Below are 25,218 nucleotides of genomic sequence, written 5' to 3'. Positions count from 1 at the left end.
AGGGGAATTGCGCCACATTCTGTGGCGCCCTGCACTGCGCCTCGGCCAAGCTGGAGCCTCGAAGCCCTGAGCCGTCCAGGCAGCCTCATCCTGGCGATAACCACTAGCCTTTCTTCATCCTCGAGAGCAGTACTATTAGCCTATCGTCTTTGTATCATACTCCCTTTGCAGTATGTCGTAAGAGCCACTGTTATTCCCTCTGGTCCCACTCTAGTTCCTGCTCAGCCTTTTTCACATACCCGACCGAAAGTGAGTGCCTCACTCAATGGCGGAGGTTATCGGCCTAGCCGCTTCGATTATCCAATTAGCAGGTTCGGGGGCTAAGTTATCAACGACCCTATACAATTTCGTTAGCTCCGCAGCTCGAGCCGATCAAGAAATTGGTGATATTGCGGGGGATGTTCAAGTTACAGCCAATGCCCTTGAAAGCGTCGGAACTGTGTTTGAAAATGAAGACTCCAGATGCGTTGTTTCCAAGAAGGCAATCCAGGACGCAAACAACCTCATCAAACGATGTGAAGCAGTCTTCAATGAAATTCATGATGTGATTGAGAAACGAAGGAAAGTAACTAAGGATGGAAAAAGGAGCTTGAGTGCTCTGGGGAAGTTTGCCTGGCCGCTGAAAGAACAGAAAGTCCAGCTTCTTCGCCAACGTCTGGAAAGCTTGAAAACAAGCCTAAATTTACTTTTCAATGTGCTTCATTTAGCAAATGCACAAGCCAAAGGGTTCGTTCCGTCTCATTGCTTTTTGACCCTCCTTCTAACAGCTGATCTAGGAAATTGGAGAATAGCGCTCTTGCAGATGAGAGAGAAAAGATTCGTCAACTTCATCAACAGCAGCAGGAGTCATTCAAGACTTTGCAGGCTTTGGAGAGCAAACTGAACAACATCACTCTCGATGACGATGACGAGACACTTCGAGGATCAAATCACCCGTCTCGAACCCCTACGATAGACTTCCTAGCTCACCAGCCAGTATCAAATGAGCAGATTGCTTTAAGTCAGAAGTGTCCATCAAGTGCTAAAGCGTTCGAGGACACTCCCACCACAATAGAAGATTCTGAGACTTCTGATAGCGATGCCACGGTTGGGAACGAGGATGGAGAACATCTGACTGTTGAAGACCTTGCAGCATGCGCCAAACACGTACAGAGATTGTTGAAGAAGATATCGACGCTTCAAGAAACATTTGAGGCCGCACAGCAGACTTCACGCTATCCTAAACACCGCGTTCACAAAATCTATCGGCGCTTCTGTCGAAAATTTGAGTCGGATATATTCCAAAGAGGAAGTGCAGTGGATTTACCCTCGCTACCATTACCACAGTTCCACCTGCCTTCAATGTCAAAGACGGTGGAGCAGAATCCCCGGCAGCTACCGCCGCCGCCTTCCCTTCATCGCCACCCAGGAATCGACTCTTCAAATAGCACTCACATCCCTCAGAAACGCCATCAGAAACGCCGGAGGGCACTCCCAAGCCAAGGGGATTCTGTTCTGATTAGCTACATGGACCCAACTAGGCCCGATATTGCGCAATTGGTCGGCGAAAATGCTCTCCCAGGCTACAGTTCATCTTCTGATGATTCTCATTCACCCACGGGAGCAGTAGCGGAAAAGAAGGCTGTAAATCCAGCCTCGAATCCCACTCCACATGAGAAACATCTAGTGCTTACCGCAATGACATCGAAACCTGCGGATTTTACTCCATCGACTGGGAATGGCCTAGGCAACTCATTCGGCGGAATCATGGCTGGCAGTGCTGCTCAGAGCAGCTCAGGATTTGCACCACCCCCTAATAACCAAATATTATCGTCTTCTATGTCTCAAAGTCATCCTGGGTTGAATCCTACGCCAAGACATTCTCCGCAATTCCGGGGATCGACCAATACTCAGAGAGTACCGAATAGTCAACCAAACTTGTTTCACTTGGAGCAACTAGATCAGCATAGAAACTTGAAGTCTGCGGAGGGAGAACCGCCTTTTTCTACAGAGCGCGTTATCAGACGTCCCCGAGCCCTACCTCTAGTTTCGCTTCCGTCTCTAGCTCAAGGTTCAGGTGAAACGCTTACGACTAAATTTCTAGAGAGGATTGGAGCAACTTTTGATGAGCAGGAAATGGAGCGACAACCAAGAAGAAACTCCACCAACATAGTAAGCAGTTACCAACTCATCCCGAATATCGCTTACACATGGCCCAGGAAACACAAACTGTTGAAGAGACTCCACAGAAGCCTGCTTCCCCAATGAATACCCTGGGCTTCCCTGATAAGAGCCATAATTGGGAGTTGCCGCGGGCTGTGGTGCAAGCTCAAATGCAACAGGTGAAATCTATTCCGCAATCGGCGGCTCCTTTTGGCAACATTGACGAGGTAAGCAAAGGCCATATTGGGAAAGATATTATACTAATTAGTAGTCCCCCCTCCTTAATATAGGAGACGATATACTCTACACCTTCGAATTCGCCCTTGATGATGAAACTGGAGCCGTCGACTACAAAGGTGGGGACTCCAACCTTCGACCCCTTGCAAACGAACCGCCACCACCTACCTCATTGCCTTCGAGCCTAAGAAATTCGGGGAACCAGAACTCAAGCAGTCCAGAGGAACAGGCCCAACGACAGTGGCTCGCCGAATACCAGCAGTCTCTCATGAACTTAGAATGTGGGGGTAAGAAGAGAATAATCGCTGAGCATGCAGATGAGAGCGCTTCACCTCTGAATAAGCAGAGTTCTCCGTCTCCTGCGCCCTCAACTGAATTTTCGCAGCATGCCGTACCACCCCGGTCATTTAGAACCGAAATTGAGGCTAGGTCAGTAGAGGACCGACCGCTTTTTGTGAATCCGAAGCAATTCGATCGAATAATCAAGAGGAGAATGGAACGCCAACGGTTCGAACATGAGCTAGATATACTTGGATCATACAGCTCTGAGCCTAAACTAGAACTTCTCCAAGGGGGCGGCAATTCTGAGGTAGATGCATCTGATGATATAGACGTGGTCGACGTTGTCAAGTCTAGGGTACCTGAAGATCACAAGTCTCGACCTCAAGAGAGTGCGCTCAAACCTTATGCACACTCTCTCAGGGATTTATATGGACGAGCTCGCATGACTTCCCTCACAGACCAGGAAAGGCGGAGTGCTGCGCGGATGAGAGCATTGGGCCCTTGTGACAGTTGTAAAATGCGCAGACAAAAGGTAAGTCTTCTCGCAGATGCTAGTAGCAAGGCTCTAAGGAATATTTAGTGCAATCCATTCCACCACTCACGTGTTCCACGGTTCTGCTCGGGAGTCTCGGTTCATGGCCCCGATACTACATCTCCCCAAGAGAGCTTTGTGGAAAAGCAGAGCGGAGTATTGTCCTTGGCGAAAGGGCAAGATAAGACAAATCAAGCACCGGGAGCTATTGATTATGCTGGTTCGGGATCCGAACCATCCTCACATACTATATCAGCATCTTCTCCACTAGCAGTTACTGCCACAATAGAACTACACAGAGAAGACTCACGAGATTCTGTGCCAGACTTGCGGGGGCAGCGGGTCACGGGAGCGGAAGCAGGAGCGGCTAGCAGGAAGATGAGTGTAAGCAGTTTGGCAATCGAGGAAGATGGCATGATGGATGCCACCCCTCCCAACTACTTCCCACCGGGACCACTTCAAACTTTTCCACTATACGACAGCCAGAGACCACCCACGCAAACTTGCACATCTTCTAACTACAGCCCGAGGCCTGTCTCCCAATACGGGCCCCCGATTGTAACATACAAGCAGAGCGGAAACATGCCGCCTGCATGCCATCCGACAGCTCCTCAGAGTGCAAGGTACGAACGATCTCCCCAGTCGGCATTTGAATCCGACAGCTCCGAGAGAGAGTTCTCGGAAGAAGAGCACCTCCATGGTAGGCGTGACGGCGCTTTCATGCCTCCCCCAAAGGCCTCCCGGAAAGTATATTTGCCTTCAGTCTCCCAGGATCAGCGAAGATGGACTACTAGTAATGGGAATCTAAGAGCCCGGCCCAGTGTTCCTAGTACACTTGGTTCTCGTCCGATAGACATTCAACTACAAGGTAGGCCTACGACACCGCAGTCGAATGGGGAATCGATTTTAAGGAATGGAGGACGCGAGAGCCCATCAGCTGAAGATGCCAGCGAAGAGCGACATAACCAGAGCGAGGCTGATTCTTCCCTTTTCAAGGATGGAGGCAGACTATCTACTCAAGCGGATTCTACTCAAATCCAACCATATATCTCGCCAATGGTGTGGCAGGATTTCTCAACCGTCATCCATAACCATATGCAGCAGGCTGAGATACATCATCACGTCGATGCATCTACTCAATATATCTCATACTCCCGAGGGCCAACTGATACGAACTCTCCTCATGCACCAGCGACCGCAGTGAACGACCAAGAGAACAGGCCTGAAGAGTTAGGAAGAGAACAAGACATTTCAACAGACAGGAACTTTCATAACTATCACGGTAGAGGCTCGGTTACCTCAGCGGTTGAATGCCTAATATCGACCTCGGATAACATGCTAGAGATGTCAAGCCTACCAAGAGGCCCTGGGCCCCTTCCAACGTCAAGAGCTCCAATGGGTAGCATGTACCCCACTCTCCCGTCAGTCAACGCAATGCCTAGTATTTCGGTTGCTGCCTCCTTAAGGAATGTACCGAGCAATTTCGAAGATTTCGATCCAGCAAAAGAAGGCAACTCGGCACTTCCTCGTAGTGCTTTACATTGCCTTCATGCTTGGCTGAGCGCTAATCTCAATCATCCGTACCCCAGCCCTGAGGTAACCAGGGCTTTGGCTAGGAAATGCAACCTCACAGAAAAGCAAGTGAACAATTGGTTCACCCACGCAAGGGCAGATCGGGTACATAAATTAGAGGATTCGGCAAGAAATAGGAGTAATTCGGATGTTGAATACAAGCCAAGCGAATCACAGAAGCCGAAGAAGAGGGGACTTGCATCGAGTATTATTTTGCAAGTCCCCTTGGGCGCATCTTCTCCACTAAGGAATCGCAGAAGACTGAGAGGCCACTCAAGCCCCCTGCTCAAACGCCCACCCAGCTCCAATCCCTCAGCAGATAATGCAAAAGAGTTGGCTAGGAAGCGCCAGAAGATGCAACCGGGCGTGTTTGACAAACCCGAATCTACACGCACAGGTTTGGAGGTTCGGACCTGGTCACCGACAAAGCTTCCATCCCCGAGGCCCCATTGTGTAACAACACCCTTAGTATCTAGAGATGTGGTTCAAATCCCGGTTGAAGATTTATCAGCACCACACAGGACACACAGGGCGGGTAAGTGTGGTCCAGGTGCAAGTGCGCGGTTTCGCGCGAGGAGGAAGGAGCAGCAACGTGAGAGCGTTGCAGCGATTCAGCGGCTTGAAGCGAGAATTAAAGAATTAGAGGAAGGGGATGGAAAAAGAGCTAAGGGGATGATCCTTGACGATGACCTTGATCTTAATCTCGATCTTGGGGATGATGTCGGTGAAGGGAAAGATATTGTGGATGTGTTGCTTGCGCAGTGGACGCTCCCGGTTCACTCCTAAGGGGGGATTAGTCCTTTCGGCGCTCCCTTCACAATCTCCTATGCTCCTGGGGTGGTTACTTGGGGCGTTTAGATGCTGGGTGTTGCTAAATCTATGTTTTTGGAGTATATCGCTCCGCAGTGCCATTTAGTTCGAGACAATATTCACAACATTTCCCTTCCATTCTTCGGGAAATGTCTGATTCATTTCAGAGCATGTATACATCATGAGAAGGGACAAATTCTTCATCTCATTTAATCCCTTTACCATCCCTCAAGAATTCCATGCCTAGTTCTCGAAGTTTGAACTTCTGAATTTTCCCGCTCGCGGTCTTAGGATAGTTGCCCACCCAGAAGACGTATTTCGGCACTGGAAGTCTCGTCAGTTGCGTGAAGCCCATATTAGATTAGATATAAGGGGGAAGAAAGAAGATATTCATTATTCCATGGCGGAGAAGGGGAAGGACTGAAATGGGAAACTACACACCTAAGTGATGACTAAGTTTTGTCCTCACCCATTCTCTTACCTCATCCGCAGTAACTTTCCCCTTGGGTCCCTCATGGGCAATAACAAACGCTGCCACTACTTCTCCATATCTTTCATCTGGCAGTCCTACAACACTAACCTCGCTCACGGCAGGGTGCGCAAAAAGACAGTTTTCCACTTCAAGTGGATGGATATTTTCACCTCCTTTGATGATCAAATCTTTGATCCTGCCAGTAATTTTCACATATCCTCCGCTATCCATGCTCGCCTCATCACCTGTGTGCATCCATAATACGCCTTCTTGATCCGAGACCAGTACCTCTTGTGTGCGGGCCTCGTCATCCCAATACCCTTTCATTACGAGATACCCTGATATAGCAAGCTCTCCACGTTGGTTTACCTCAAGTGTTCTACTCCAGTCTGCAGGATCCACAACCTTTGCTTTCACATGCGGAAGGAGACGGCCTACGCTGTCGATCCTTTTTTCAAGCGGGTCGTCCGTGGTTGTCATAGCAGAAACAGGAGACGTTTCTGTCATCCCGTAGCAGATAGTTAGTTCCGTCAGATTAAGCACCTTATGTAGTTTGCGCATGAGTTCTGCTGGAACGCTACTTCCGGCAGCGATTCCAGTGCGGAGTTGGGAGAAGCCATCGTGGGGTACGGAACCGTTGGCGAGGAGTTCGAGTTCGGCGACGAACATAGTGGGCACGCCGTAGAGAGCGGTGCAGCGATATTCGCGAATGGATTGGAGGGATGCGAGCGGGTCGAAGGCTTCAGCGGGAAAGACGATGCAGGATCCATGGGTCGCTGTCGCCATGTAGCCTAATATACACCCAAAGCAGCTATGCAGATGTTAGTCCTATCTATTCTATAACTCGGATGGGATGTATTTACTGGAATAAAGGTGGTGGGCAACAAACGACGTCCTCAGGTGTCAGAATCATCCTATCTCCTATACTGTTCCCGTTATTCAGAATGGATCTGTGTGACAAGCATGCCGCTTTCGGCATCGATGTCGTTCCAGAGGTAAACTGGATATTCACAATCTCGTTGGCATCAAGTCCCTGATCAGGGAGCGCATGGCCTGTTTCACCATCTTCTAGGACGTGTTTGTAGTCTATCGTGCTTTTATAATCTGACGTGTCGATCCTTCCAGAGGAGTTGTTGACGATCGTGACGCTTTGGAGTGAGGGCACAAGCTCCGATTCGAGGGTTGAACCTTCGAGATTGGGAATTAGATGGGTCAAGAGAGGGATATTCGATCGGGGATCTTTTCGGGGCAGGTTTGTCTCGACTCCAATGATGAGGTGGGAGGCTGACAGGTGGTTGAGCGCGGAGAGGACTTGGGGCGGGTTGAATGCTGGATTGAGTGGTACTAATATCGCCCCGAGCTTGTATAGAGCATATGTAGCCTTAAATATCAGTATCAGCAAGCTAAATGCAAGCATCAGAGTGCCCAATCCCATACAGTAGCATACTCGATACTATTCCCGAGAGACACTGCGACTCTCTCCCCTTTTTTTACCCCTAATCTCGCTAGTCCTCTAGACAAAGCGTTGGAATCCCGATCGAGGGCGTCGTACGTCAATCGTGTCCTTTGGTGATGGGAAATCACGCTGTTGGGTCGTAAGCTCAACGAGCTTCGGATAGCTACATTAGGGGAACCCCTCACGCATCACGGTCTCCGTGCTGTCTTACAATGCCCGCAAAATGCTCCGGAACCGTCTGCTCCAATAACGGAGGCTACCAAACTCGTCAGCCGTGTCAATTGCTCTTCCGAACTAAGCCTGCTGACCTCCGCTGGTCCCGCACTGAACGCTTGGGTCAAGATTCCGCGTCGGGGGCTATGTAATAAAGGAATGGACCATGGAGAGCGGAAAAGCAAGGAACGAAGCATTTTCTCCTGGGAAATGCATTGAAGAAAAATACATGTAAGCTGGTTGGAGGTAATGGGGGCCCAGAGTACGAGGGATGAGGTGTACCTTGGAGCTAGAGCCGCGGCTGATCAGCACAGCACGGTGAGGTAGCGGGGTAGTTTGGGGACACTCAGGCGTGAATCACAGGGGCTGCCATCAGCGAATGAATTCATGGGGGAACGGTTTGCGGAATTGACAATTGACAATTGAAGACCGACCGCCTTCCACGTTTGGCTTATTTCTAGTCTTACTGTGTTGTGCTACGGTCGTTATTGTAAATACAGTATGTCGCGTGAAAGCCCGACCTACCCAGATGTTAAGCTGAGATACCTTCAAGCGCAAAGATCAACGGAATGCCCTTCGCCAATCAAAGATGATGGTTGACTCTAAAGACTCCCATCGCACGGCCTATGATCTCCGCGCTATTCACCTACTTTGCAACCATGTCGCCATCCACCAGCAGGCGAATGCGACCCCGCCAACTGCAACCACTATTGCATTGCCCTTCTTCGTCAGAGCAAGATATGAGAAAATGCCGACGACAATCTCTAAACGCCGGGCAGTATCTCGTCTTACCCTCCAATTGGGGTTGATGGGAAAAGGAGACCTCGCTCCGACGTCTCCTTGAATGCCCACTTTAAGCGGTGCATCGTGTACACGCATAAACAATGCCACCGGGCGATGATCTGAAGTAGGCTGCACTGGCAACGCAATGTACTTCTGCCCGTCAAGCCTCGGCGCTGAAGGGGGCGGTGGCAGGAATAAGATTCGATCACACCAGCTAGGATAACGGTGCTTTGCCCATCCCCATTTCTGATTGAGATCTGACGTCGATCGTTTGTGCGGACCTAAGCGTTGCACTTTGCGCAGTGTATATTTGTATGTAGGTGGAAAGGTAATTGGTAGCTCTTCCAGACCATGGAGTGTCCTGTTAGCGTCCATTTCTCGTATTAATTGATCCTTTTTCAACAAACGCGCGAATTGGTCCTCTGATGATTCCGACAAGGCAAGCTGTGGATATGTTTGGTGGGCATCTGGGCCGGGCGCGTTGTCACTAGTCCTATAGTTCAAGTCACCAGCGAAGAACAGGTGATTCTCGGGGGCAAAGAGGCCGGTGTTCTCTGGAGGGGGATCCGAGACTGAAGAGAGCAGAGGCAGTTCCTCACTTGAGCTATACCCGGAAGTGTCGTTATTGAGGAAGACCATGTTGCGGACAATTTTCTCCCAATCCCTATTCCGGGCTTCGACATTGGCCTCCATCGGTGCAAGATGAGCAGCCGTGAAGGTTATTCCCAGCACATCGTCAGGGCTTGCACACGAAACACCCATGCGCATCGCAACTGCGCCTTTGTTGCCCATGTTCCACAACCCAACGCCAGCCCCAGCCGATTGCATCCACTGTATTCTCTCCGTAAACTGTGGCTTGGCAAAAATCATGAGGGCTGTCATGCCCAGACTCCGGGTAGCGACGTGGTCGAGCTGCTCGGTGCCATCGCTGCGGAGCTTGGCCGCCAGCTTCACCGTTGCCGAGACGCGGTCAAAATACGGCGTGAGGTAGGAGCCACCGAGGAATGAATATGCGATTGGAGCGGCTTCTTGCAGCGAGATGGCAACGACGTCTGGGACAGAGGCCGACGAGGGCAGGTGCGCGTCAAAAAGAGAAGGTGCGAGGGACTCCGGGTCCACAAGATTGCGTGCGCAGTTGAAGGTGATAAGGTACAGCTCGAACATGGTGAATAAATGCTGATAGGCCGTCAGTCAGCGCTTCCGAGGCTGTTGGGCGATGCTTGCGTCTCTGTTGGAGCTCTCGCGTTGCAACTCTCGCGTTGCAGGACAGAGCTGTGGCGAACGGGAACAGAGAGCCACTCGGCCGTGTGCTTGTGAGTGGAGAAGTTCCTGGGACGGTGGCAGATAAAGGGGGGGTTTATGGTTGAAGATCGGTCACTCACAAGACAACGCCCTGCATCAGTGCTCGAAGCTTATACGTCATCGTACTGGTCCAAAAGGAAGCAGGGTGGGGGAGCAGTGCCAGAACTCCCCGGGGCGCGCCAGGCAGAGTTTGGAACCATCGTGAGATGTCTCCCAATTGCTTCCTCGCCTTTCTTTTTACTCCCAAGCGATGACTGTGGGCTGAGCGCTACCGATTAGTGCTTCTCGAAACAGTCTAGATTCACGATACCTTGTCTATCGTGAAATTTCTCCTTTCTGCCCCTCCATCCCCCAAATCTCCCAGCTCCAATTGCACCCCACAAAAATGTTCAAGTCACAGTTGCTACGGCAGGTGGCTCGCGCTGCCCAGGCTCAAGCTCCCCGTGCGGCTTTCAGACCAAGCCAGCCAATTGCATCTTCCACTCGGCAATTCTCCCACTCACCATATCGCTTTGATAAAGAGCCATATCGGGACGATGTGGATGCTGCAACAACGTCCGGAGAGCCAGGTGAGAGTGGAGACCATGAGGGGCAGTATGCGCGAACGAAGGAAAATATTCGAGTCGAATACCCCGAAGAAGAAGACCTGCCTCCCTCTCAACCAGTGCAGGGTAGAGGAGGCTTCCATTTCAAGAGAACACTTGCTTCATTTTCATTGGAGGGACGCGTTGGCGTCGTGACTGGTGGTGCTCGAGGTCTGGGCTTGGTCATGGCACAGGCTTTAGTCACAAGTGGAGCAGATGTCGCTATTGTTGACATGAACCGGGATGAAGCCCAGAGGTCGGCTCAGGGGCTCATCGACATTTACAAAAACGAGAACCCAGGATCGGACAAGTATAGTACGCCCCGTTTTGTGCCTTGACTGAGACTAATCCAACCCCAGGATTCCGAAAGTCACTGCCCACTTCTGTGATGTGTCGAGTCCAACATCGGTCAACCAGTCCCTCGCTGAGATCCTCAAAGAGCACGGAAAGGTTGATAATTTAGTTACTTCCGCCGGCTTCACTGAGAACTATGATGCAATCTCCTACCCTTATGACCGCATGCAAAAACTTTGGGGAGTCAATGTTGATGGCACCTACCTGTACGCCGTAGCGGTTGCAAAGCATCTCATGGAGAGGTCCGCACCTGGAAGCATTGTCATGATTGGCAGCATGTCTGGCTCAATTGTCAATGTCCCACAGCCACAGGCACCCTATAATGCAGCTAAGGCGGCAGTTCGACATCTCGCGTCGAGTTTAGCGGTTGAATGGGCACATGCCGGCATCCGAGTCAACTGCATCTCTCCTGGCTACATGCTCACTGCTCTGTGCGTATTGAAGAAACAACCTTCGAGGGCCGAAGCTAATCTTATGCAGGACCAAGAAGATTCTCGATGACAATCCAGAGCTTCAGAGGCAGTGGACTTCTTTGATTCCCGTCGGAAAGATGGGCCGTCCGGAGGATCTCATGGGCGCAGTGACTTTCTTATCTAGTGATGCCAGCCTTTATGTCACGGTATGCAAGACTGAATTAATTCATAAGAGAGACCACACTGACATATTGTAGGGTGCAGACTTGAGGGTCGATGGAGCCTACACCTGCACGTAATCGAGAGAGAAAGCAAACGAGAGAGTTTGACCCCCAAAAAAGGGTCAGATGTCACGGGGTATTTCTATGGAGTGGAGTTGCTGCCACATCCAAAAAATGAATCAGCATTTCTGCTTGCGATAGCTTAATCACTCTTTAAGTACCTTCGGGTACTACCACCGTCTAAACCTTTAGTTCGATTTAGTTGCACAAACAAACCGCAGCTTCTTGAAAACTGCTGGCACCGTTCCAGAAGCTGCACATGGGATTCTCTTAAGCGCCTTCCGCTCCACAGCATTTCCCCAGCGGACTCCTTGTCTAGCGCATGCTGTTGCACCCTCGTGATTACATAATCGGAAATTAAGCTTTCGTGACCGGGCGCCTCACCTGGAACCCTCCGCGATCTCAGCCCTACGCTGAACCCTTCCTGCTGAAGCGTGAATGCTCCACACTCTCTCGGCTCTAGCAATGAAGCATACGACTCCTCACTCTTTCACATAGCTGTGCAGCATTTGGCCTCCCAGCCAGTCGCATATCCTCGCCGCACGCCATGTTCAACCTCACCAATCTTGTCCAGAAGGCCCAGCAGCTCATCGAACCCACCCTCTCCATCGCTGGCCCCACCTCCTCAGACCGCAGGCCTTCAAAGGCTACCCTCTTCCGTCACCAATTTAGGCTCCCCGACTCGCAATCCCCGCTCCAAGAAATTACTGCCGAGCTCACACTCTCCCCCCACCACTCGACGAGGGGCTCCGGCGACGTCACATCTCCTGAGAAGGAGCGCGGGCAGGGCAACCACTATGTCGGCAAGCTGCACCTCAGTGAGCAGTACCTCTGCTTCTCGACGCAGGGGTCGAGTTTCTTGAACACAGCCAGCTTGAGCTCCTCCAGCAGCTTTACGGGTCAAACGCACGGAGCCGGTCCCGCAGGCAACGGTTTCACCTTGCCCTTGTGTGCTATCCGACGAGTGGAGCGGCTGCACAGCCAAAGCTATATGTTTGCGCTAGCTATAACCACCTGGAATGGATCAGCGGACCCGAAGTCGAAGAATGCTGCGCCCAGTGGCCAAAAGCTGACAGTTCAGCTGGCTGGTAGCCGGATACAATGTGAGCGCTTCTGCGACGGGCTCAAGAAAGGGCTGAGGGAAGGTGTTAGAGAAGTCGAGAATCTACGGGCCGTAGTCAGCCAATGCTACTCCGAATACCTTCTCTCGGAAGACGCAGACGAGAGGAGGGCTGGGGACCCAGCAAATAAAACGCGCGAACATCCAGACACTGGTCTTGGCATGGTCTTCAAATATCCTGGAAATGCTCGGAAACTCCGAGATGCTACAAAAATAAGGTTATGGCGGGAATATCTGCGTGGTAGGAGTTCCCTGATCGTTTCTTGACCCGCGTTTCTCTAATAATTGAAACAGAAAACGGGCGGAGTGCCACACTGATTCGACAGCCTACCTTCCACAAGCTAATACGTGTCGGTCTGCCAAACCGCTTACGGGGTGAGATATGGGAACTCACTTCAGGCTCATTCTTTTTGCGGCTACAAAATCCTAAGCTCTATCTTGAAACGCTCGCCAAATATTCTGGAAGAGAGTCTTTGGCTATAGACGAAATTGAGAAGGATTTGAATAGAAGTCTACCGGAATATCCGGGCTTCCAGAGCGAAGAGGGAATCGGGCGGCTGCGAAGGGTTCTAACAGCGTATAGCTGGACGAATGAGGAAGTCGGCTATTGCCAGGCGATGAACATCGTTGTGGCTGCATTACTGATGTATGTATTCTCCCTTCTCAAATTGTCTCTTTCTAACCAAGAAAGATACATGTCCGAATCTCAAGCCTTTTTCCTCCTCTCCATCCTATGTGATCGACTTCTTCCTGGTTACTATTCGACAACGATGTACGGCACTTTGCTGGACCAACGCGTTTTCGAATCGCTTGTCGAGAAGACTATGCCAATTCTTTGGGATCACCTCGTTAAATCGGACGTTCAGCTATCTGTCGTATCGTTGCCGTGGTTCTTATCGCTTTATATCAACTCTATGCCTTTGATCTTTGCTTTTAGAGTCCTTGATGTCTTTTTCCTCGAAGGTCCCAAGGTACTGTTCCAAATTGGCTTGGCTATTCTCCGGATCAATGGCGAAGAGCTGCTGGATGCCACAGATGACGGGACGTTCATATCAGTATTAAAAGCATATTTTGCAAGATTAGACGAATCAGCTCATCCGAAATCCGAAAACCCGAAGCTGAGAGCTGTTACGAGGTTCCAGGAGCTCATGGTTGTCGCTTTCAAGGAGTTTGCTGGAATCACTCAGAATACCATATCGGAGCAGCGAGCGAAGCATAAGGATGCAGTTCTTGGGAATATCGAGAGCTTCACGAAACGTACATCTATAAGGAACCTCGGACCTGAGAGTAAGCGATTGAGTGTGAATGACCTGGGCTTCCTCTACGATCGATTTTACTCGATCCTGTATGAGCGACAAGAGCGGGCCGAGATTATGCAGCAAGAGGCAGATAGAAAAGCCAAGGCAGGACGAACAAAGATCACAGAGGTTGTCACTGGCTTCTCTGGCAACAGCGTCGAAAGAGGGCGGGTGGCGTTAGGCCCCAGTCCTACTCAGATGGATTACGATGCTTTCAGAGAGTTCCTTGCAGGTACGCATACTCCACCAACACAACGTGTCTCGAGGACCCATTGGATCTATTTACTGCTCGCTTTTAACTGTTTACTAACTCGATAGTAGGTATTGCTAAATGGGCAGTGACCGACTCACCCAGCTCACCACCTGAACAAAACGGAACGCAATCTCCCCACTCATATTTTGGCAACAGTACAAGAAACCGTCCGTCTATGTCACCATGGGGTTCTGGCCCCGAACCTGCTGACCATGACTTCATGAAACGTTTATTCCGAAGATGGGACACAGACATGACTGACTCCCTCTCACTCCAAAATGTCGTCACAGGCTTTGCCCAGGTGAAAGGCACTAAAGACATCATGTCGAACATTAGCTACTTCTTCGAATTGTACGACGATGACGGCGATGGGAGAGTAGATCGCGAAGGTATCTTGAGAATATCCGAAGCACTGTTGTTTTTGTCGAGACGAGGCTTCGGAGATACAACAAGCCCGTTTCCATCCACTACTGACCTTCATGGCGGTAGTCCGGAGAGAGGAAATCGCGACGAACAATTTTTGAGCAGCGTGTCTGCATTCATACGCCGCTGCTTCGAATACGCGGATCCCGATCACCCGTCGAATCAAGGCCATCAACCTGTCGACCAAGTAAAGGAGGGTCTTGATAACTTCTCTATCGGAACTGATGACGAAGACGACCTTATAGACTTCAAATCCGAGCCTAGTACCCCAACCGCCACACAGCCCGCCAAGGTTACTTCACCTTCCCACAGACACACCAAGACGCCACTCTCTCCCGTTCCTTCGACCTCCAACCCCCTCACACGTACACAATCCAACAATTCAGACCGGTCTTTGAAGGCAAAGGAGGCAAATCTTGCCCTCGACCCCAATAAGCCTCTACATATCACACTCCCAACCTTTAGAATGGTCATTCTTGCCGACGAAATCCTTGAATCGTTCTTCGAAATCGGTTTCTCAGCTTCCTTCCGCCTTGCAGATGCACCCCTACCCTCGCACACGTCGAGTTCATCAAACTTGACCACCTTCTCCAACGCCGGCAAGCAAATTGCAGCGGCCACTGCGGCAGGCATGGGTGGTGTCGTCGGTGGCGCTGGAGCTGGCGTCGTTCCCCCTGGAAAAGGCTTGCGAGGTATGCTGGACAATATCGTCAGCGATGGGATGCGTGTTGCTGCCGAGGTGCGACGCCGCATGGACGAAGCGCAACGCGAAATGGATCGTGAGGCTAAACAGGGGCGAGAAGACGACGAAGAAGAGGAAGATCAAGCGAATGCAAAGGATGCGGATCTTCTCGAAGGCGCGGAAACAGCTGATGTAGATACTACGAGGGGAAGTGCTCCGAATCTGTTGAGTGCAGTGGATGCAGGAGGTGGAGGGACTGTGGAAGTGAAGACGACAAGGAATCGAAGCGCAAGCGACGCTAGCCGGAGGGTGCTAGAGTTTGAGCGGTAGTTGGTTCTTGGGTGTCGATGGAAAGGTAGTGATTCATGTGCCCTTTTCCCGGAGTACGAAGTGTGTGGTGGCGTCTTTTTGTCAGGAAGGATATCTTCTCATACTATACTGCCGCGTGTGTAGGCTGACGAAGGGTTTTTGGAATGCTTGCATATGGGAATAAGATCATAGCGAGATGAGATCAGGATTGGAATATAGGTTTTATTCCACGCTTCTGCTGAGATGATGCCCCTCTACTTCTATGTTCCTCTTGGGCCAATGCTCGATTCTCTCTGTCCGATCTCCCATCAGAGGACGATTACGATGCTGCTTTGATACCTGGCATGAATGCGCAGGAGAGCAGCAAGAAACTGCGAATCTTGCCTTGCGAGAGCCTCAGCCAGATCAACCCGCTGAATGTTGCCATGACTGCGCCGCACATGCCCTGGAGAGAGCGGTCGGCATGGGGCTGAGTCGCGCCAAGGTGAATCGTGGAGACGGACGGAGGCGCCGCGATTGCAGTGGCATGTCCACGACGCGATTGGCCGACAAAGCGGTGTGGCGGGTGGACTGAGGCTGAGCAGGCGGTCGCACGCAGCAAAGAGATGAGGATGTGCTTGGGTCGGGGTGGAGCAGACTAGGCACCCACGAAATGCACCCCTGGTCTTATAGACTCCACGCCCGCCATGACGACGACAGCGCAGGCAGTCGCATCTACCGTCTTCATGTTGGAACCTCCCGCTCTTTTTGCACACCCTTGATGCTCTTCGACTTCTGCGCCGACCATGGAAACTCTTAGCCGCCTCCCCCGACGCCTTACCCAGCTCTACTCCGACACGAAGGTCTCCTGCGAAGCCGTGATAGAACAAGACACTCCCGCTGCTATCCCAGAGGTAAATGCGCTGCACCGCAAATACCGCATCCAGAAGCACCGCCTGATAACGTGGGGCCTCGAATGGAGCGACAACACCACTGGCCCGCAGGCAGACATTGACGAGAGCGTTGAGCGTGCAGGCCTCACAGACACAGTCACGAGCGTGCTGGGTACTATCAAGGAGATTCTAGACGAGGCTGAGAAGATGCACCCGCCTGCTGTGTCTACAGGGGGCAAGAGCCTTTCGGGAGAGAAGAGCGGCGCCAGGCCATCTGATCCCCCCTCGTGGGCGGCCTCCGACCGGTCACGGTATGAGGACCTCGCCAAGGAACTTACTACCTCCATCGACACCCTCTACGATCTTTCAAGATCAAGAAGATCGCAACGCGACGGTGCTCGTGGTCTCAGCCCCAGTGCAAAGGCCATCTCAGAGACCCCCAAAGCCCAAGCATCCGTCTTCCTCTCCCCTGAATATAACGCTTCCGACGTTACCCTCATCAATCCCGCCACCCTCCCGACTCTACCAAATATTCCAAACGTCTCCTTCCGCTCGACCCTTCCACCCAAGCTAGACCCCTCTGATCTGATTCTCCCCTTGGATGAACCACCTCCCTACGAAAGCGTTGGCGTCACGTCATCTATCCGTGTCATAGGGCGACTCCGCTCGACACACAGCTCGACCAATCCGTGGAAAACCGACGGTAGCAAGACAATCGAGACACCTGTCTTGGTTGAGTACGCTGCGTTCGACTCGGCCTATCGCGCTACTGAAGTCTCGCCTCCTACCGACCGTTTGGAAAAACTCTTGAGCATTTTAGTGAACCTCACGAATGAGCAGTCCTTCCACGGGACCCTCACGTGTCTCGGATATTTCGAAGACCCGAAGCAGCCCCGGTTTGGTCTGGTGTTCGAGCTCCCCCCGTTCGTATACTCCGGTCCAACTGACTCGTCTAAATTTTTGGAGGAGCTGCGACCGGTCACCCTCCTAAACGTGCTTCAAACTGGATCAAAGTCCTTGCATAACTCCAACAGCGCTACGCCCCCCCTAGAGGATCGCTTTCGTCTAGCTTTCACCCTAGCTCTTACCTTTAGCAAGATCCATGGAGAACACTTCGTGCATAAGGACGTCAACAGTAGCAACATTCTAGTATTTCGCAAAAGCCGGCGTCAGTCACCCAACAGCAAGGCGTTGCACTATGCTCTGCGGTCTCCTGTCATCTGCTCGTTCGATCTGTTCTCCGAATACGACGTTGAGCCTACCGACAAAATGCCAACGCTAAATATCTACCGACATCCAGAAGATCCAAAGTTCACTGGTGACCAGGCAAAAGAGTACGGGCCACAGTTCGACTTATACGGTCTTGGTTTGATACTGCTCGAAATCGGGCTCTGGCAGCCTCTTTCTGATCTGTGGAAAGCCAAATACACTTTGGCGGACTTCAAACAGCGCGTCGAAGAAGTCTACATTCGTCGCCTTGCCTCAAAATGCGGAACGGCGTACATGCAGGCCGTGCGTGATTGCTTCTGGGCAGCCGATCGAATTGCATCAGGCGCCGAGAGTCTACACAACGGCTCAGACCTTTACAGCCGCATTCGCATTAGGCTCCAGAGGTGTTGCCTCCTCGACGAAGATTCTGGTGATCTAAGTTCTAATTTAAGCGCGGGCCCTGGTGTTGCGCCTATTGCCGGCTCATTGTCACTCAAGCGGAAGGTTGGTAATCCTCTCCAGGCCGCAGATGTACCCCAAAGCCCATCGTCAACTTATAGAAGCCCCAAGCGCTGGGCTTTGGAGAAAGGTTCCCAGATTCTAAAGCGGACTGAGTCACAGTCGAGGCCGTCCCCTAAAGGCTCTCCAAATCCGTCGCAATTATCGCGATCCGGTTCGAGGGGATCTCAGCATTCCATCCGAAAGTCTATATCCCACAGCATGCACACTCTGCTAAGTCCCAAGGAAGAACCCACCGAGCCTATGGATTGGCGAATGACGCATAACAGAGATCCACTCGAAGAATCCATTTATTTCGAGGCACCATCAACAAATCCCACCACGCCACCACTACCTGAAGATAGAGGCGATGCATTTTCTTTGTCCAATGAGAAAGTAGGCGATGCCGCAAGCGTCATACAAAGGGCATGGAGAGCGTCGCGCACAGAGACGACCCCGCAGCGGTCAATGTCTTTAAAGGATTACAGAGACAAGATCATTATTATACAGAAGACCTGGAGAAAGAAAAAGGAAGGACGCGCGATCCAAGCCTTGGTCTCTTCCAACCTCCTCCATTGGCCGCAGGCTACTCTTGGTTTCCAGACAACCTTGGGATACCCGACACCAGAGCCTGAAGCGCGAATGGTTGAGACTCTCGAGCAGACTGAGAGATGCATCACTTCCTCCATTCAAATTCAGACAGACATGGAAGCTTCTTCGCGACCAAAACTACGTCTTCACCCTGTGAAATTCTCTCCCAGTATCGTCGATGAATGGCATACGAACATGCTCCCTCGTTTGGAACGCCTCATCGAGCGCACCCTCAAGGATTCTGAGGAAACTATCAGTATCGATCTCGTCGCCATTGGAGAAACTCAAGCCAGCGCCCGCCCTACAATATTTGTCACGTGTACCAGCACCTCGAAAGTGAAAGCTGTGCTTGCTCGCCGATTCCGATACGATGATAGCGTTTACGATCTCAAGGTCCGCCGGGGAAAGGTTCGACGATCAAAGCTTAACAGGACGACACGACGAAGAAAACTACCGCACCGCTCAATGATGAATACAGAGGTCTATAATGCCGATATGCAAGTCATGAACCCTTTCCATCAACAACGACCCCTCTGTGGCGCATCGATTGGTGCCTATCGGGACGAGCATCTTCCCCCAGTCTCTTTTGGTGGCATTATTCTCGCTGATGGAGAGCCACTAGGAATGAGCGTCCATCATCTCTTGGATGCTCCCTCAGAGGATGAAGATAGCGATTATGGCGATGAAGGCCCAAGTCCAAGCCCAAACGACGCAATCCTCTCCAGCGCCAACAGCACCTCAAACCCTTGGCTCATGGGCATGGGCTCCCAGCCAGGAGTACAGATTGCATCCAACTCACCAGCACCGATGTGGGAACTGGAGATCTCAGACGACGAAGACATGAAAAGTGACGAAGATTTTGAAGCAGAATCTTTCGATCTCTCTTCTGATGAAGAGTTTGATTCGGACGAAGACTCCGATGAAAATGATCTTGCTGATTCAATGACGTCACGTGGGACTACCGGAGATATCGATGGGATCCCTCTCGGAGAGGGCAAAGACATTGTCATAACACAACCCGCAATTGATGACGTTGATGACAATTTCTTCCCAAATGAGGAGGACCGTGATGAAGACCACCTCGATTCTCACGAACTCGGATATGTACATGCATCTTCCGGTATCCGGCGTTGGAAGCGGGATGGTGTTGTTCATGAGATCGACTGGGCTCTACTGAAACTGAATCCGGATCGACTACAACCATATAACCTCGTTCAAGGAGGACGAAGGTTTTGCATTGGGGCGACCGCCGAACCCGAGCAAGAATTCATCAAGTCTAAACTAGAAGAGCCTGTCTGCAGGCGTTACTATAAGCCGGAAGAAGACGAGTATCCCACCCGAGTTGCCAGTGCTAGTAGCTTGGGTGGGCTGCGCGTTCACTGCTTCGGTAGAACCTCCGGCCTGCAGGGAGGAATCGTGGGCGCTGCAATGAGCTCCGTTCGAATCTACCGACGAAAAACATTTTCCAGGAGCTGGCATGTCGTTGGCGGATTTGGAGGTATATCGCTCCGTTCCCAAACAATCATTACACGATGCTAACTAGATGCAGTCGGTGGTGACTCTGGCGCTTGGGTCATCCAAAATAACTCACACCGCGTCTGCGGCCACGTCCTGGCATGGTGCGAACGCAACAATCTCGCCTACATCTGCCCCATGGAAGTCCTCCTCGAGGACATCAAACGCACCATTGGTGCCAAGCGCATAAGCCTCCCCGGCTCTACCGAAGAAGCTCTTCATTTCCCCTCTCGTTCTAACGGCAAAGGCATCGCCGACCAAGAATTCAAGGTTGAAGAAATCGAAGTCGGCGTCGAAGGTCTCGGTATTGTCGACTCTGCTGTCGATATGACTAGGCCGTCTGCGGGAGCAAGGCCCTATCGCGAGCTGCCACTGCTTGTGACAAGTGGTGAGTCGGACAAGGAGAATTTGCCTGTCCTAAGGAGCAGGGTACTGAGGATGAAGGAAGGGAGAAGTGGCCAGTTGGAGATGGTGACAAGCCCAGTTGAAGTTGGTGGTGGGAGGGGAAGAGGTTCAACGTAAGGAGGGATTGAAAGGCAGCGAGCTAATGATGAGAGAAGTTGAGCATTCTGGTCGTTTGATACCCCCGGGCTAGTTTAGGTGGGATTTTTGTAAGATTCAGTTTTGTTTGAATAGGAATGAATTACGATCACATCTCTAAGGAACCTTGAAATGCGCGTGACGACTTGTTGAAACTTAACACGAAATACTAATTGAGTGTAGAATACCGCTTAGACTTGTCCCCACTATTGGGGACGATATTAACAGCATCTAATGGCGGGAAGCAGTTTTCCGTGCTGGGATCCGAAGTGGCTAAACAAGAGAGTTGTTCAGATAGAGTTGGTTGACGGGACGCTAGATCGAGATGGGATCACAATAGTGACTTTAGAATGGCAGCTACATGGGATGGTATTCAGTAACGGCCAGCGAGTATCTGATCATAGGCTTATGGCACCCCGGACGGCGGGTGAGCCCAAGGATCAGGAAAAGATACGAAAAGTCGAGCATTGTCTTACGTGAGAATGTTTCACAGCAGACTTAGGCTTCCAGACCCCAGGCACGGGATGAGACCAGATGGACGAGGTTCATCGGCAGTTCTCAAGCCGAGAGCAGACATTAGATTCTGGCTCAGGTTTAGCGCAGACAAGGTTAGAGATGGAACCTTGGGAATGCGAAGCGATCGCGACAAACTCACATGCAGGAGTCTCAACGCAAAGCCAGTCAATAATTCTTGCACAAAACCCTTGCACAGATCTCATGTTCACCAAAGAGATGCAAGGCCCGCGATCGGCGGAATGTGTTTGGACGGCGCCGCAGATGCCTGCTGGGGGTGGAAATGATTGGAACACGTGATCGGCAACGCCACCACGTATCCTGCCAATATGCACGGAAGGGTTTGGACCCGGCCCTCACCTTCTCATTCCTTTTCAACGTTGCAGCTCCACACGCGGCCAATGACGAAGCTTAATCCAAGATGTGCACGCACACTTCAACATCCCGAGCAACTAATGGCGGCCACGATGCCCAAGCCCACCCAGGCCTGTTGACGGCTCGTCTTGCATCCGCCAGACGCTCGGCTTCTAGACGAGGCAGCGGGATGCGTAACGATTCTGCGGCCGCCTGCCAGGATAAAAAGTAGAGTGCATATGGCGCGCCGAAACGTTATCTCGACTTTCGTACTTGAGCGTCGCTTGCTAACCTCCTCCTCGTTTTTCTGCTCTTCCTCTTGCTCCCTCATACGCTCAATCTGTTCGTCGCTTTATACGGTTCCTTTTCTTTGAGTTCGGTTGCGAGCCACTAGGCATGAGCCGTAGCCATGGCCCTCTTGGACACTTTGGACCGCCAAACTAGCTCGCCAATTGTATTATTGCTTGTTTCCACAACTGTCCTATTTACAACATACGTTCTCTTGCACACCTACTTCCGCCGAGTTCCTTCCAATGCCCCTCCTGTCGTGAGTGAGAATTTCCCGTTGACCGGAGCTATCGCTTTCTGGACAAGACGGTGGGATTTCTTTCGAAACGCCCGTGATCATGCCGCGGGCGGCAACTTCAGCTTTCATGCAGGCCCCAATACTATCATTGGCCTGTCAGGAGACAAGGGGCGCCAATTGTTTTTTGACTCTCGAGACCTCGGATTCGGTGAAGGGTATGTCAGACATCTGCATCTGGAATTTAGAAGTGCTGACGGGTATGGCTAGTTATGCTGTGCTGTTTGGCCAGTCGCCTCAACTCAAGGAGCATGCCCGTGACGACGGAATCAACCAGCAAGACGAATATTCGAATTACTTCAATCGACGGTTGACATATTTGTTGAAGAATGAGCAGTTCCGAAAGAAGCTCCCCATCCTCAAATCCGACGTCCAGGAGGCCTTAGATCGAATACGGAATGAGCCCAGTGGCATCACCAACCCTTTCGACAGCATTTACCGCATTGTTTTCAGACTTACCATTCGCATGGTAGGCGCCGACGAAATCGCCGACGACTCCAAACTTCTTGAACGAACTCTAAAGCTCTTCGAGATGATCGACCAGTCCGCAACCGCAACAGCTGTTATGTTCCCCAAGTTTCCCTCACCAGCTATCCTGAAACGCACATATGCCGGAGCTCGATTATACATGATGATGGAAGACCTCGTTAAGAAGAGGCAGGGTGGCGGAGAAAAGCACGACGATGCTCTACAATATCTACTAGACCAGGGTGACAGGATGTCTAAGATCATCGAGTTTGTCGTAGGTTCGCTTTTTGCGGGTCTCCTCAACAGTGGAATCAATGCCGCCTGGGTTCTTTGCTATCTCGCAACGTCCCCAGAGTGGCTCGTCAAAGCTAGGGAAGAAGTCCAAGCTGTCGCTGTCAAATATGCGACAAATCCAAAAGCTCCTCTACGCCATCAATTAGACGACGTGCCGCTAGAGGCCTGGGAAACTGAGTTTCCTATTGTCGACCTTTGCTTACGAGATTCGATTCGGTTGAACTTGCTCGGAACAGCATTCAGGAAGAACATCAGTGGCAAGGCGATTCCGACAGGGAATGGCCACGAAGTGATCCCTCCCAACACGTTCGTTACATATGCCACCGGAGATGTCCATCTCGACCCGACCATCTATAAAGACCCGGAGAAGTGGGATCCGAGCAGGTATCTACCGGACAGAGCAGAAGACAAAAAGAAAACATACGGGTTCCTTGGGTGGGGAGTTGGCCGACATCCGTGCCGTAAGTCATTTATCCTACCAGTCTGAAGGTCCGCATATGCTCACGGGAATTGCAGTCGGTATGCGCTTCGCTAAGCTCGAGCAAAACATCATTACAGCATATTTTCTCGCTACTTTCGACTTTGAGCTGCTTGACAAGCACCACAATAAGCTTTTAGACCCACCCAGAGTTAACCAAAACGGCCATTCTGCACAAAAGCCAAGAGTACCCCAATTTCTTCGAACAGTAACGCGAGAGAAGTAAAATTGTTCAGATGTTTATGTTTCAGTAGATTCGCAAATAAGAATATAGCAGACACCCTAGTTCCGCGGGTTAACGGGCTAACGGCTGGGATTTGGACCGGGACTCTCTGGATAAAATAATGGAGGGTATCTAGGTATTCGGGTGCACTTTTATTTTCGCTCTCTGCAGTCTTGTTAAGAATTCTTGGATTCTAATACCCACACAATATCACAACGCACTTTTCACGCGACCCATTTTCCCATTCTTCCGACTCAGAGTGATGGCCCCGGTGCCCAGCATATTCCCCCCATGAAGCAAACCCTGCTGTTGCCCCATCTCAATCTGCTATCGTGCTCCCTCCACAATCTCCCGCTGGTGTGCTAGGTCCAACCCCGCAACTCCATATCCAAGCTCCCGCATCTACAGTCCCGTGGCATTCTCCAAAAACAGAAACCGGTTATGCAACCCTCTGCAGTCTGGTGCTCAGCTCTTGCTCCCGTCGCTAGATTATTTTGTCCGCACGGATCGGATTCACATTCTATATTTATTTGCTTTGGAAGGTTTAAAAAGAGTGTGGCGCCTCTATGGCTTCATGTTGTGCAACAATGAAGATTCTACCGATCCCGAGATACCGAGTTTCGGGGATGAGGATCGGAAGAGCGTGGAGGAATGCGGGTAGCTGCAGGGTGAGAGTTGTTTGGCCGGGTACAAAGATACGCAGTCATTGTCGAGGCGTAAATCATTGGTGCATTGCAAATTAGCTCAGGGTAAATGGTATGGGGTGTTGTTTAGTTGCTGATAAGATTGAGGCATGATTTTTCAGAGGATTTGATAGTTTACTTGGATTAGATTCAGCTGTTCTCATTTTCTACACACCTTCTACTTAGCGAAGAAGTAGACATCATTTGGAAAGAGTGTGAGAATTAGAGATGGTTTCTATTAGTATTATATGGTATAATGAGGGAGGAAGGCAGTCGGCATGCAAATAAACCTTGATGTCGAGTTTCTTCACCTTGCAACCACATCTAAACAGAAGTCAGAACGAAAGAGGAAGTTCCCTTCTCTAGGCTTCTTGCTTTCGGTCATTGTCAACGACAATGCGTAGCAGACTTAAACCCGTGGACCTCTTGAGTATCCTAACTGCTTCCATTCTGGTTCAGCCCCCGTGCAACGCCGATGCTCATTCCATTTCTCCCCTAATTCTATAGCTATGGTTTACGGGAATTTCTACCCGTTTATCGGGTCGACATAATCTCTTCGTCACACAGCTTCGAAGCTTAACCCTTGTGCATATCGGAACGCATAGTATTCTCCAAGCTAGGGGCTTCGGGGAAGAGAATAGGGTGACCAGGGGCAAGCATCATCCAGGAAGCGCTGTACCGAAGTTGATGTTACATTAGGTCGAGGTCGAGGATGAATTGACGGTAGCGTCTTAGATGAATTACTCATTGGTTTGTTCGAGTTATCGGAGTTGAGTCCGACAGGTCCATTGTATCCATCTCGTCCACATTGTAAGGCTAATTCGGCTTCAAAGGTCCGTATGGAGCGAAGGTCCTCTTCAGTGCTTTGCCCAGACATGT

At 51.0% G+C, this 25,218-nt stretch overlaps 9 protein-coding genes across 9 annotated transcripts; 5 read left to right on the top strand and 4 right to left on the bottom strand.

Annotated features, from left to right (window-relative positions):
• Positions 1–3,381: 3,381 nt before the first annotated feature.
• Positions 3,382–4,007, bottom strand: BDR25DRAFT_307330 (uncharacterized protein). Its single transcript, XM_033690820.1, has one exon. It carries the CDS (start codon positions 3,607–3,609, stop codon positions 3,406–3,408), a length of 204 nt encoding a protein of 67 aa, XP_033541202.1. The 5' UTR covers positions 3,610–4,007; the 3' UTR covers positions 3,382–3,405.
• A 665-nt stretch (positions 4,008–4,672) lies between these two features.
• Positions 4,673–4,897, top strand: BDR25DRAFT_160563 (uncharacterized protein; the record flags this gene model as incomplete). Its single annotated transcript, XM_033684036.1, has 1 exon — positions 4,673–4,897. A coding segment is annotated over one exon (225 nt), but the record flags the coding sequence as incomplete, so codon positions are not given.
• Positions 4,898–5,670: 773 nt separating this feature from the next.
• On the bottom strand, positions 5,671–8,093 carry BDR25DRAFT_297030 (acyl-CoA synthetase/AMP-acid ligase-like protein II). The gene is made up of 6 exons (XM_033688974.1): positions 7,812–8,093; positions 7,689–7,759; positions 7,485–7,632; positions 6,911–7,428; positions 6,017–6,858; positions 5,671–5,899 (listed from the first exon to the last, which is right to left on the bottom strand). The coding sequence occupies exons 1-6, from the start codon at positions 7,911–7,913 to the stop codon at positions 5,781–5,783; spliced, it is 1,800 nt and encodes a 599-aa protein (XP_033541200.1). The 5' UTR covers positions 7,914–8,093; the 3' UTR covers positions 5,671–5,780.
• A 224-nt stretch (positions 8,094–8,317) lies between these two features.
• On the bottom strand, positions 8,318–9,907 carry BDR25DRAFT_307328 (DNase I-like protein). Its single transcript, XM_033690819.1, has 2 exons — positions 9,724–9,907; positions 8,318–9,675 (listed from the first exon to the last, which is right to left on the bottom strand). Exon 2 carries the CDS (start codon positions 9,661–9,663, stop codon positions 8,359–8,361), a length of 1,305 nt encoding a protein of 434 aa, XP_033541199.1. The 5' UTR covers positions 9,664–9,675; positions 9,724–9,907; the 3' UTR covers positions 8,318–8,358.
• A 72-nt stretch (positions 9,908–9,979) lies between these two features.
• Positions 9,980–11,665, top strand: BDR25DRAFT_307326 (D-arabinitol dehydrogenase-like protein). The gene is made up of 4 exons (XM_033690818.1): positions 9,980–10,695; positions 10,745–11,170; positions 11,220–11,358; positions 11,410–11,665. The coding sequence occupies exons 1-4, from the start codon at positions 10,187–10,189 to the stop codon at positions 11,449–11,451; spliced, it is 1,116 nt and encodes a 371-aa protein (XP_033541198.1). The 5' UTR covers positions 9,980–10,186; the 3' UTR covers positions 11,452–11,665.
• A 181-nt stretch (positions 11,666–11,846) lies between these two features.
• Positions 11,847–15,722, top strand: BDR25DRAFT_272083 (GTPase-activating protein GYP5). The gene is made up of 4 exons (XM_033687294.1): positions 11,847–12,794; positions 12,848–13,199; positions 13,245–14,083; positions 14,173–15,722. Exons 1-4 carry the CDS (start codon positions 11,981–11,983, stop codon positions 15,537–15,539), a joined length of 3,372 nt encoding a protein of 1,123 aa, XP_033541197.1. The 5' UTR covers positions 11,847–11,980; the 3' UTR covers positions 15,540–15,722.
• Positions 15,723–15,778: 56 nt separating this feature from the next.
• Positions 15,779–16,245, bottom strand: BDR25DRAFT_361850 (uncharacterized protein; the record flags this gene model as incomplete). The annotated part of the gene is made up of 3 exons (XM_033696496.1): positions 15,779–15,809; positions 15,842–16,134; positions 16,168–16,245. The coding sequence occupies 3 exons, from the start codon at positions 16,243–16,245 to the stop codon at positions 15,779–15,781; spliced, it is 402 nt and encodes a 133-aa protein (XP_033541196.1).
• On the top strand, positions 16,226–20,830 carry BDR25DRAFT_272081 (uncharacterized protein). The gene is made up of 2 exons (XM_033687293.1): positions 16,226–20,186; positions 20,238–20,830. Exons 1-2 carry the CDS (start codon positions 16,304–16,306, stop codon positions 20,723–20,725), a joined length of 4,371 nt encoding a protein of 1,456 aa, XP_033541195.1. The 5' UTR covers positions 16,226–16,303; the 3' UTR covers positions 20,726–20,830.
• A 963-nt stretch (positions 20,831–21,793) lies between these two features.
• Positions 21,794–23,854, top strand: BDR25DRAFT_272077 (cytochrome P450 6A1). Its single transcript, XM_033687292.1, has 3 exons — positions 21,794–22,351; positions 22,404–23,416; positions 23,472–23,854. Exons 1-3 carry the CDS (start codon positions 22,020–22,022, stop codon positions 23,657–23,659), a joined length of 1,533 nt encoding a protein of 510 aa, XP_033541194.1. The 5' UTR covers positions 21,794–22,019; the 3' UTR covers positions 23,660–23,854.
• Positions 23,855–25,218: the final 1,364 nt, after the last annotated feature.

This window comes from Lindgomyces ingoldianus, assembly GCF_010093535.1.
Source record: "Lindgomyces ingoldianus strain ATCC 200398 unplaced genomic scaffold BDR25scaffold_47, whole genome shotgun sequence".
Taxonomy (NCBI): domain Eukaryota; kingdom Fungi; phylum Ascomycota; class Dothideomycetes; order Pleosporales; family Lindgomycetaceae; genus Lindgomyces; species Lindgomyces ingoldianus.
Note: the sequence above shows the minus strand (reverse complement) of the source record. Positions and strands in the feature narration are given on the sequence as shown.